General features: G+C 37.5%; 2 protein-coding genes across 3 annotated transcripts; one reads left to right on the forward strand and one right to left on the reverse strand.

Annotated features, from left to right (window-relative positions):
• Window positions 1-2,178: 2,178 nt before the first annotated feature.
• LOC125606892 (protein PHOX1-like) lies at window positions 2,179-5,480 on the reverse strand. The gene is made up of 3 exons (XM_048775918.1): window positions 3,064-5,480; window positions 2,738-2,970; window positions 2,179-2,457 (listed from the first exon to the last, which is right to left on the reverse strand). The coding sequence occupies exons 1-2, from the start codon at window positions 5,192-5,194 to the stop codon at window positions 2,807-2,809; spliced, it is 2,295 nt and encodes a 764-aa protein (XP_048631875.1). The 5' UTR covers window positions 5,195-5,480; the 3' UTR covers window positions 2,179-2,457; window positions 2,738-2,806.
• A 1,213-nt stretch (window positions 5,481-6,693) lies between these two features.
• Window positions 6,694-10,790, forward strand: LOC106438395 (topless-related protein 4). Of its 2 annotated transcripts, none has more exons than XM_013879529.3 (15): window positions 6,694-7,077; window positions 7,155-7,334; window positions 7,424-7,550; window positions 7,657-7,849; window positions 7,961-8,025; window positions 8,101-8,262; window positions 8,349-8,510; window positions 8,589-8,790; window positions 9,004-9,111; window positions 9,225-9,416; window positions 9,505-9,630; window positions 9,736-9,831; window positions 9,904-10,098; window positions 10,181-10,356; window positions 10,443-10,790. In XM_013879529.3, the coding sequence occupies exons 1-15, from the start codon at window positions 7,059-7,061 to the stop codon at window positions 10,618-10,620; spliced, it is 2,181 nt and encodes a 726-aa protein (XP_013734983.2). In that variant the 5' UTR covers window positions 6,694-7,058; the 3' UTR covers window positions 10,621-10,790. The 2 variants fall into 2 exon arrangements, with proteins under 2 accessions (XP_013734983.2, XP_013734982.2); XM_013879528.3 differs by having other exon boundaries at window positions 6,699-7,077; window positions 7,437-7,550.
• The last annotated feature ends 1,963 nt before the right edge of the window (window positions 10,791-12,753 follow it).

The raw sequence follows: 12,753 nt of genomic DNA on the forward strand, positions 1-12,753 counted from the left end.
GCACTGCGATACCCGCCATAACCTCAGCCGCATCAGACCCACCTAAGGGGTTACCAATAAGAGGAGCCCAAAAGTCTTGGTCATACCCACGGGTTTGAACACCGGGAATATCAGCAGGAAGAGAAGCATCAGAAGCAGTGTCTTCGTCCTCTTCGTCCTCGTTGGTTGCCCAGCTATCGGGTATGTTGTTGGGGTCTTCTTTGAACATTTTTTCAAGGAGCTCATCTTGGCAGAAGAGGGTTTCGTCTAGGAGGGAGTAGCGATTTGTTTTTGACAGACCAGAGTCTTCAACAACAGGAAATTCTTGATCCAGGTTATCGTGGGTCGAAACAGAGGAGCCTGGAATATGAGAGACAGCTGTAGGGCGATGTACAGGCGGACAACTCGGGGGGCGTACAGGCGGACTAGACTGGGGATGTACATGGGGACTGTTCTGGGGGTGTACATGCAGACAACCCTGAGATAGGTTGAGGACGTCGTCCGTAAAAAGGGAGAAGCCTGGTATTTGAGACCCAACGGTTGAAGGATGTCGCAGAGCAGACGAAGAATAAGGACTGTGGGTCCTCTTGAGAGGTTGGTTGGGCGTAGTGAAAGATAAAGGATTCTCATCAACATGACTAATCGGATGGGGTTGGGGTTGGATATTGAAAGTGACAAACAGATTCATTCCCTTGTTAGCTTGAAAGTGCTGGTAAAAGTAGGAGACAGCCCCGTCGGTTGTGAGCATGACTGGGGGTGTGGTAAGACCGGTTGCAAGCTCCTTGGAATTCGGTGGCCAATAACTAAGAACGGCGGTGCGGATGACATCGGAGTTGTCGAAGAACTCCCTGAATACATTGCTCAGTAATTCGGTCAAGGGTATGCCATTACGAAGAGGAACAATCCTTGTCATGTGCTGTTTGTCTATGGAAAAATTCCAGTGGCTGTCTGCAGAAGTTTCCCATTTGCCGGCGATGACCATACAATGCTCCGCCATGGACGACGGCTGGAACCAAAAAGGATAAGAGGAGAAGGCGAACATGATTAGTAGTAAGAGTGGGTTAATCATCAACTTTAAAAGAGAAACAAACCTTGTACGTGAGGGATTAGCGATGATTTTGTGTTCCACAACGGTGAACGACGAAGGTAAATCCAGGTGAGAGAGAGGTGTAAGAAGTTGAAATTACGACGGAGGTGAAAATTGAGAAGAGGTGAAAACTTAGAATAATCTGGGCCGTCCGTGATGAAAAGTACAGCAACAAATCTAAGGGTCTGAAATGGAAGCAGATATATGTCTTGTCTGGATCTGGATAGCTGAATCTGGGTCGTCCATGTTTTTTAAAGATCAATGGTTGAGACTGAAGCCCGCCAATTTATTATTATAGTTAAAGAGATTCCTGGTTGAGAGTCAACTAGAAAAGCTGAGTCCTAACAGATCTTTAAGGTAAAGTGCTCTTGTATAAACATGTGACTTGGGTTGACATTAATAAGTACATAAGTGACTCTGAACGTAATATTCTCTTAAACGAACCTGGTAGGTAGTACAGTACATGTACACATACGATAGTTATATTATAATCTTAACGTGCTCATTCTAAAAACTATGGGGCCATCTATTATTGACTCATTAACACATTAGTTTGACTAGGGCCAGGCGTAAAATCCGTAATATGGAAATTCAAACCGAATCCGAACCGAAAAACCCAGTTCGTACTCGATTCAAATTATAAAAATTACCTCAATGAATTTTGTAGAGTGTTACAAAACATATATGAATCCAAAACGTTATTAACCGAACCCAAACGGATAATCCGAAAACCCCAAAAACGAAAAAATATCCGAAAGAAATCGATCCAATTGTATAAATTAATATAAATATTTGAAATAGAGTGTATGTTGCAAATATCGACATGTTAAGTTTTTGGCACCGACTTCAAGGAACTAATCACAATGATTCAAAATTCTAGAGCATGGTCAAACTTTCTACGGAATTGAAGGAGCTGTCAAGACTAAATGCTAAATTTAATGATTTCTAGATTATTTATCTTCTCCGTTCTCAAAATGTTTCATCAAAATGTTTCGTCAGATTCATTAGTTAAGATAGCAAGATGATTTCATCATCAAGAGTTTTATTATATTGGTTGTTCTATTTCGATATGGTTTTCCAGACCACTTCAATCTTGAATAATAGATCAGCGGTTTGACAAATAATATGGATTCCAAACAATATATAAAACCATCACAGATATACACAAACAATTCCAAACAATCAATAAAAAAATTACAAAACAATGATATAATTACAGACCCACCAAAATGAAAAGGAAAAAAAAATTGGAACCCAAACTGGACAAAAGTCATCACGCATTTTCTTCACGGCCATACCCGCCAAGAGAAAAAAAAAATTGCTTCCAAAAAGCTGACAAACCAAACAAAAAGAAAGAAAAATTGCATACAACTCCGAGTAAATAGCAATACCTGCAATAACAATACATCGTTGAAACAGATCATGAAGAGATTAGTTTTCTTCAGACACTATGAACCACAGATTATTTAAGCAATATCACCATTTCATTATAATATATCACTAATCTCAAGGCATACATGTTACAAATTTGAATCTAATACTTTACAGAAATTCATAGCCTGTTACACGAAATATTACCAGACAACTCACATCTTTTTGCGTCATCAAAGTAGCACTCAACCAAAACATTACCATATTAAGGGTTAAGTGAAGCGAAAATGAGATGTTTACCTAGTGAAAACATCAAAACTGATGCCAACTGATGATATGTGCGGTCTGTATATATGATGAGGGTTTTCATCACTGAGGCCCTGAAAATACATTCTCTAAAATATCATGCAGTTTTGGTGACCGTCTCCGGAACAAAGGTTCTAGCCGGAAAGATGGGACACCGATCTGCCATCTTTTGGCATCATACATCTCATTCCAAGCTTGTACAATCTCATCGATCTTGAATCCCATACCTGCATTTCTTGTTTGATCGTTATACTTATATATATATATATATATGTAAGTAAATCTGCTAGAGTTTATTATACATCTATAAGTTTAATTACCTTCAAGTGCATTCTCATTTGAGCAATGGTTCTTTACCATGACAGCTATATCGGTTGCTGAAGCTCCAGCTAGTTCGAATTTCTCCACTGCAACCTCCATGCATTCATCCCAAGTAGGTAGGCCAAGCTTATATTCAACAATAGACCGTTCATATAGTAAAGAACCCCACAACAGGTTAATCTGAGAGCTCATATTAGCTGTTTTCTCTGTGTTTTCTTCATCGGACGTTTCACTAAACACCCCATCCAAACCCAGCTTCTGAAGCATTTCTTTATGTTGATCAAAGTTGGAAATTCCATTTAGACGGCGTTCTTCCATCTCTTCCCAAATTTGCATACCCTTTTCCATACTCTCCTCAGCTTTGTTATAGAGCTTTAATACATCCTGAGAAGCGTCGCTATCTACATCTATCGTCTTGTTGCCAAGCGCATGATACCAGCAAAGCTTAGCCTGCTCAAACTGTTGTTGCCCGAGTGCAAGATAAGCTTCGTAGAAATCATATTTAACTTTAACCGCTTCCTCGTATTTTTCTGCAGCTTTGTTGTACTCCTTCGTTGCCCATTCAAATCCTGCCTCGACCTTCTCTAGTATAGTTTCTCTCGAGCCGTCCTCGGGAAAATAGATCTGTCTTCTTGCCTTAGACATATGAATGTTCCCCCAGTTAAAGAAGGCAAGTGCAGCCATTTCTTGGAACTTATCAGCAGCAATATCAAAGAGTTCTTGCGCATCTTCCCCAGTGACGGTATCTTCCATCCCTTCTGTATAAAGCTTCATCCCAAGGTTATGAAGGTCCAAGTAAGAATCAGAATCAAACCCGACATGGTTCTTGAACAACTGCGCAAACTGGAAAATCCAATGATCAAGGCCAGCAGATGCTTTCTCAGATTCCACACACTCTCCAACACTTGCATTATCAGCAACACTACTCGATCCCTTAGCAAACTTACCGGTTGATTCCTCATTGTTCATACTACCTTCATAAGTGGGTTCTTGATTGGGGCTAACTTCAGTTACATATAATCTAAAAGAGCCGAGTTTCTCCCTCGTGGAAGCAGCCAGTCTGAGCTCATCCGTGGTGGTAATGGTAACCAAATCACCCTCTTGGTCTCTATACTTGATCAAGAAACCCTTGAGAGAAGGGTACCGATCTTTGATAACGTCTCTCACAAGTCTAACGCTAGAATCCAACGGCAATTGCGCCCAGCGTATATCATCTCCATGAACCAGCTTCACCGTCCTAGTCACCTTTGGGTCAATCTCTGAAGCAATGACCTCTTTATCCATGACAGGACTAGTAGCTTTCTTCTCCTCCTCTAGTTTCTTCCTCCTGCTATCTCCATCTTCAACTTTTGAACTCTCAACAATACCTTGGTTGCTTTTCCCTTCAACATCTTTTTCAGCATTTACCTTCTTCTCCTCAACCACAACCTTATCCTCTAACCTCTTATCATCTTCAATTTTGGCGGCATCCTCGATACTTTTCCTCTCCGTCTTCCTCTTCTTCTTCCTCAACCTCTCCTTGACAATCTTCCTTAGCCTAGCAGCGCCAACAGGCTCCACGTGGAGGAAACTCTTCTCCAACTCCACCAAATCGATCCCTTTGGCCACCAAAACCTTCTTGACCCTCTCAAAGATCTCATTAGCAGAAACATTCTCAGGCTCCATACTCAGAACAAGACGCGAATCCCTAAACGCGAAATCCATCTTATTCAGCGCCTCGTAACACCGAGCGCGTTTCAACAAAGCCTTGGTGTGCTTAGGAGAAGCCTCCAGAGCGAGATTGCATTCGTTAATGGCGTTGGGATACTCTCCTAATCCCATTTGCATGTAACAAGAGGCCATGCACGTTCGAAGGTAAGCAACGTCGTCTCCGTGATCTCTAGGTAAAAGTTTGACGGCTTTATCGTACCTTAACATGGCGCCTTCCGTGTCACGTCTCTGGAATAGCTTGTTTCCTTCTTCTTTCAGCTCTAATGCTCGATTGATGAAGATCGCCATGTCTTCGTCCGCCTTGGAGGCCGAACGAACCAAGCTTTTTCCTGATTTGTTTCCTCCTCCGCCACCACCGCGACCGGAAGAATCCGTCGGAGGAGTATCGGGATTCTTCTTCTTCCCCGTTGGTTTTCCCATTGAATCAATATCCAAATCGAAACAGAGAAATTCGAATTTTAGTTTGGAAAGGATGGAGTAATATCTCTAATCCACAGAATAAAATAGAAGGAGAGAAGAACTCTTGTTGTATAACAATTTCACCGACAATTTCTATTCGGACAAGTCAACTTTGTATTTGTATTTAAACCATCCCGGTTGATCAAATAAATACAGAGAAAAGGACAAACTCATTTTCTTTGTTAACCATGAGGATGACAAAAAAATTATAAACTCAATAGTGTCTTTATGGATGTAAAAAAAAGAAGAGCGTCTTTTTATGGTTTGGTTGAGGAGCTGCAGTCGCACAAAAGGTGGTTCTCTGGTTTCAAGTATCTTCTCCATTTTGCAAATGGTGTGGAGTCTTTCAATTACGCTCAGGGTCGGCCCAATGAGTCTACGGGCCCTTGGGCAAAATAAATTTTAATATTTTATGTAACTAATTTGAATTTTTTGGGCCTTTTATACTTTTTTTTTTTCTAAAAATCGAATCTCTGTTGACATTATATATGGAAAAAAAAGTTTGGGCCCATGTCTCCTTGCCCCATGGTGTAAGCCGGTCCTGATTACGCTTCGTGGATTTGGACAGCTTAATCTAGGCAGGTTGTCTCCTTTCTCTTTTGCAGGTTATATCTATCTTATTTCCAGATCTTGTCTTTTCTAAAACCCGCTTTCTATCACACAGTGAATTCGTCAGTGTTAGTCTCGGCGACCCTTCCTTACGGTATGCTTTCACCTTTATTCATGTTTGTGAGAAAAAGTGTTATTAATTTCCTTTTGAACCGACTAATATGTCACACTCAAACAGAAACATTAGCCTAACATGATCAAAGATCAAACTAACCCATGAACTCCTCGTCACCCCAAGTCCTTATGTTTTTTGATCACTCACTAAAACCCTTATGCTTACACTCATTCTTTTGAGGTGGTGTTTAACCCAAGGCACGTTTATCTACTTATACTAATAGTTTTTGTGGCTAACTTTAGATAACTTTCCAAGGAAAATATATTCTTAATATCTTCTATATGGAAAATATATTCTTAAATCTTTGATAAAAATAGTATGCCCATTTTTTAAAAACCTTTCATTTTTAACCGATTCAATTAAAATTTTAAATCCGTTTAAACATATTTTATTTCTAATTTAATTAAGAAAGAACCGGCTCTACAGATGATAAATATAATCAAAATTGGTCACGAAAATCACCAAAAATAAACAAATTTTAGTTTTTAACAAAAATCCGGACAATAACGTCTTATAACATATGGAAAAGAGTAGTTTTCACTTTTCACAAACAAAAAAAAAGGTGTATTTCTCTAAAAATAACATCTATATGCGGGTCAATCTCTAGTTCCCTATTAACCAACTAGATCGAGTTTAGTTTCTCTTAACCAACTAGATCTAGTTTAGTTTATGTGATGTGTCTTGTTTGAAAAATGCAATCCGAGGATGTAAACTGAAAAAAGTCGTTTTCCTTGCCTTTGACCGTATATGTCATTGTGATGATGATAAGTAGGTGCACTGATCAGAGCCCCTAATTTCGGCTTCTTTCATTGCTTCCCTAAAACTGAAGTGAACTCCATTCCATCAGCGGAGTAAACTAAGACGACGACAAGGCTTTTGCTGACTTGCAAACTGTTCATCCGTCTCCGATCTCGAGACAATTGGGAACTGCGATTCTCTATTTGCCGTTTCGTGCGCTCTATCTCTAGATCTTCTCTGGAGCTGAGATTTGCAAATTCAATGCTTGTTTGTTTGGTATGGGTGATTCAACGATGATCTTAGACGAGACGAATCGAAAGAATCTCATCTTCCTCATCTTACAGTTCCTTCACGAAGAGGGCTATGAGAAAAGCTTACACTTGTACGGTCTCCCTCTCTCTCTCTCTCTCTCTCATTTACCGTTACAGAGTTTGATCTTCTTATCACTGTGTGTTATAGACTGGAGCAGGATTCAGGGGCTTTCTTTGATTATAGCTACTTTTCTGGTTTTATCACCAATGGTAAGTGGAAAGACGCCGAGGACTACCTTTCAGCATTCACTAGTCCCCATACTAATACATTCTCAAGGAAGATGTTCTTTGACTTGTACAAGTGCAAGTTTTCTGAAGCACCTGATAGGTTAGCTAATGACTTAGTTTTTTTCAGCTAATGACTTCAATTTCATGGTGATTAGTAGATTTTCTTGTAATTTGCTTATTCTTCTCTAGTTGTGTTCTGCAGAAGTGGTGGCTCTGAATCTGCGAACATTTTCTCCAACGATCTGAGACGGATTCCTGTTTTCAAAGATGATGGCTTTGAGGATTTGGTTGAGGTGATTGCTGTAGACGATTTAAGGCAAGGATTATTATTATTTTAAGTAGCGCTGTAACAATATTATTCCTTAATGCAGATCTCATTGAGTTTTTTTCTTTTTGTTTTGTGGTGGTTGCTTTGGTTATAGAATTCCTGAGAAAACTGGGAGCGTGGACAAAGCATTGGTTAGAGCTAGTTTGTGTGTTGATCTCCGCAAACTAGCAGAAAGCAATCCTTCTTTATGTGGCAAACTTGTTTTTCCGAATTTGAATAAATCAGCACTGCTCTCCCTTATCTCCCTCATTTGTCCTAATTCTAATGTGAGAATGGGAGGTTCCAAGGTGGAAATTTTGCTCTTATTTTTCTTATCAGCTTTTTTTTTCGAAGTTATGTTGAGATTTAAAATGCAATGTATATTAGTCTTTTGTTTCTGATCAGTGCGTTTCTTGTAGGAAGATCTCATTCGCTTAATCCTTCAATTTCTCCATGAAGCAAAGTACAAGAACACTTTGCATAGGTAAAAAACATCTGGAAAGATATGCGATTCTGGATAATATATTTATTATTTGTTGACAAGTTTTTCTTTCCGAAGATTTGAGCAAGAAACAAAAGTCTTCTTCAACGTAAATTATCTGGCTGAAGTGATGAAGCTGGGTGAAATGGGAAAGGCTGAAGAATACCTGGCAGCTTTTACAGACAAACACGCTAATATATACTCAAAGGCCATGTTTCTTGAACTTCAGAAGCTGAAATGGTTCGTTTGTTATTTCCTTGTAAAAGATGCTTGAGCAATCCTAGACTTAGTTTTCACTCTGATGAATATTGTTTTTCCTACTGTAGGGAGGCTACAACCCCATCTGGATCTCTTGATAACACGACGTCGCAAAAGACAAAATTACTTGCGTCTGTTGGCATGCTAGCCAAGAAGAATCCAGCACTGAGAGATAAACTCAGCTTTCCTAAGATGGCAAAATCAAGACTCTTAACACTGATGAAGCAGACGTAAGGCTTCCCAAAAATGGGTTGCTTTCTTTCTTTTCATTGGTTTCTTCTAGTCTTGATTCTCTTCACCTCATGCAGTATGGACTGGTGGAGACCTCATTCATGCAGCAATTCTAAGTCTCTGGAAGATATCCCAGTAGTACCGTACCTTTGTGGCGAACCATCCTCTTTAGAAAACAAATTGAACAGAACGAAGGTTGGTAACTGCAAACTTAAGGAAATCAATCATCCATCCGAGTGCAGTTCACTGGTTCTTCCTAATTATTGGTCAGGTGAAAGGGTATGTAATGGCTACTTTCTCCAGAATCTTATAAGACTTTCATTCTCACCTTTTATTCATCTATACAAGGAAAACAAAAAGAACCTTTTTACTTTGTTTAGAGAAAAATGATCTGTTGAATAGCGATGCTGTTTGTTGATGCATGTAGTCAAAATTTTCCTTTATATCTTCAACCACTGGGATCACATTGGTATAATTATTTGGTTTTGCTAGATTGCATGCTTGACATATTCCCCTTGTGGAGATTACATTCTGGCTTTGGCAGATGACGCCACACATAAACTCTGGACGTGGTCGACTGGCCAAAATGAATTCTGCAAGGTTTAAACTCAGATGCCAAATTTGTCTCTCCTATATTTATTTTTAGCTCTCTGATGTCATTGGCTACTTACCCTATCTACTTGATTTTTTTTTCAAACTGTCTACTTATATAGCATACTCCTCGAGTATTGAAGGAAGATGTATTTCCGAAGCCACGATTACATCAACCCATGAGTGGGAAAACTATGAAAAACGAAATAGCCACCTCTGTTGAGGATTCAACGTCTTGCTTTGCGATCAAGGGCTCCTATCTTTTCTCTACTTCAGGAGGAAAAATAGCTGTTTTTGATTTGAAGAGTTTTGAGGTAATAAGCATTGTATTCTACTGTTATAAGCTTTCAACTCCTGCCTTTTGTGTCATCAAATGATACTGTGTTGCATAAAAAACTGCAGAGGGTAGCTTCTTTTGGAAGTCCTATTAAACCTACGGCTACGTACTTTATATTTATTCCTGTTGATTTACTTGCCGTTGGGCTTGATGATGGCTCTATCCTCATCCATTGCTTATCCTCAAGAAAGGTAAAGCTCTCCGTTTTCATAGTGTAATCATCTGAACCGTTGTCTTGGTTTGTCTAGTGCAAAAATAAATTATATATACTAACATGAATCCGTAAAATGTGTTAGATCAAAGAAAAGTTGGACGGCCATGATCAGAGAATAACCTGCTTAGCATTTTCGCGCTGTTTTAATGTCCTCGTCTCATCAGGAGCAGATGGAAAGGTTTGTACATGCCATCTTTACTGTAGGTGTTTTCAGGATTTTCCTAAATTGTTTTTTTTTTGTTTTCTCCAGCTCTGTGTTTGGAGCACAAAAAGATGGCTAAAGCTAACAAGTATTGACTCTATTCAAAACTTTTGCACCCGGCGTAACAATGTGCCCTCTCTGGTAACGCAAATCCAGTTTGACCCGTATCAAATCGAGCTACTCGTTGTCCAAGATAAGTGGATAAGTAGACACGCAGCTCCAACTCTAGATTGCCTTAGTCAGGTAAAAAGGCAAATACTTGCAAGACTCTTCTCTGATGATATCCCCTTGCATCTAAGGTTATAACCAATAAAATGCTATGCAGTGGGTTCCTGATGAATCTGAAGCTGCAATTACTTCTGCTACATATTCTTCTGATGGTGAGATCATCTGTGTTGGCTTTAGAAGCGAGTCTATAAAAATTCTTGACTCCATGACATTTCTGATAAAATGTCGAATCAATCTCACTGCTTTCACTCAACCCATCCCTAGCAACATCAGGTACACTTTCCTTGCCTGCCCCACGTTTCTTATATTCGATACTAAAAACGGTCAGAAATGATGTAATCAAACTGTGAATGAGACAGGGTCAAGGTTTATCCGGCTGTTGTAGCCGCTCATCCATCACATCCGAGCCAGATCTCTGTTGGGCTAAGTAACGGTAAGGTCATCGTTCTTCAGCCCTTAGGGAGAGGAGGATGGGGTGAAGCAGATGCACTTGAAGACGATGGAGATAATTCTGATGGCTTAGAGCATTGTTACTGACCGATGACCACATAGACTGCCTTAAGTGTTTTTTTGTATGTCCATCTGCCTGGTGCGTTTTACTGTTCTTTTTGGATGTATTCTGTGTAGGGTAATTCGTAATTAATAGATGCGTCTTTTGTGTATTATTCATCGTAAAGCATCTATCAAAAAGCTTCCAAATTAATATTTTCTGATGAAGAAGATTAGTGCTGGTAAATTTTTTGCATTCTCTTTTTCTTCTTAATAAGATTAGAATAGGGCTATAGCTAATTCATTGGAGAATAATTGTTCACTTTTTAATCATACTGAGGATTTTCCCCTACCCGGGGTTTAAACATTATATTTGTATATAATCCTCTATATACGGCGAATCAAATACTGACATGTGGAAAAGATTTATAAAACAATTTGAAAAAATAAAAATTCATCTCCTAATTTTCTGTAATCCAAATTTTCAACTAACTATATTCCTAATTTTTCTCACAAATCCCACGTTATATTTTTGTAAACCGTTTTCTTGGTGTCCTATATAAATTAATCTACTTCCCCTAAATTTTATCTCTCACACAAGAGCATCGTGTGTTCAAAGGTGAGTTATGAGTCTGAAACTGTTTTATCATTTATGTACATTTGATCAGAATTTTACTCTCTCTCCCTCTCTCCTATTCTCCATAGCTTCATGGTTCTTTTTCTATTGAGTTCTTAGACCGATAGAAAACTCTATACAAGTATATGGTTATTCTTTTAGATTCAGTTTCCTCTTATTTTTATTTAATAATCTCTTAATTGTTCATTTCAGGCTAAAATGCCACTAGAATATATTCTGTTTCAAAGCTTTATTTTTCAATAAAAGTTTGGAAATTCAAAGCTTTGCCAGCAATGAAGGAAGAAGATAAAAGACATACAAGCTTTCTCTCAACAAACTTAGAACTAAAGGAGAACCGTACACAATCTAAAAACAAATGGTATGTTTAGTTCTTTGATTGACTCTTTTAGGTTACACTTTATAAAACACGTTTTGGTTTTGTAACTTGGAAGAAATCATATCTCATGAAGTAATGATTAACAAATGATGCGATGACATTCCACCAAAAAAAAAAACCTATCAACAATTATGATTATACAAATCAGATATTTACAATTTGTTTGTTATGGTTACTATTTCACTAATCTCCTTTTCTATAATTGAGCATACGCTACTATCTTACATTTTTTTGTAAGTCTATTATATAAAAATCGACTATGTACATACATGTTTCATTTCATTTTTGTGATATAATTTTTTAAGAATTATATATTTTTTTAAACTTATTGTAGGTGGTATGCATTTCTAGAAATGTGCCTAAAATAAGTTTATTTTAAATTAAAACAAATAAAAAATTTATTTTTATTTTAAAAGATAATTTAAAAGCAAAAAAGAAATTATCTTTGTTGGTGTGATTTACTATGGTAAGGAATTTGCTAAATCATGGCTGCAAAATGAATCATTTATGTATAAAACACAGTCTCACTTGACGAATCATATTCTGTTAGGTAATAAATATTTACAAACTTAAGAGAAATTACTTCAAACAAATATGTTTTTTTAAACAGCCGTATAACAGTTTCGTGAAACCAACTACATTACCCATGATCATTCTTCTTTATCCATCACCATATATATTCTTTTGGTAAATGATCATATAGATTTTAAAGTATAGCATACGTTAAGCATAAAGATCACCTATTCTCTGTTACATTCTATTTTTTATTGTTTTATTAGAGTTATAATATTAGTTTTGTTCGTAAATTAACATACTGAATGAATTACTAAATGAATTTAGTCAAAGAAACATAAATTCCGGTCACAGTAAAAAATTAGGAAAAACAATGAAAGCAACAAAAAGTTGTGAAACGGGAAAGCTTTGAACTAATATTTATATCAAACAAGCTAACTAAGATCATTGTAAAAATATTTAAACAAATCTAACTTCATTTTATAGTATGTTTGTGGTTAAATAATGATAAATGTGTTAAATTTTTCTTATATATACACATATCCTTCTGATAAATCAAAGGTAAATAATACATGTTATTTTAGTTATATATAATTAAAATTTTATTTTATTTGTAAGCAAAATAATTCCCATGCAAAGCATGGGCTAAATACTA

Source organism: Brassica napus, chromosome A3 (assembly GCF_020379485.1).
Source record: "Brassica napus cultivar Da-Ae chromosome A3, Da-Ae, whole genome shotgun sequence".
NCBI lineage: Eukaryota > Viridiplantae > Streptophyta > Magnoliopsida > Brassicales > Brassicaceae > Brassica > Brassica napus.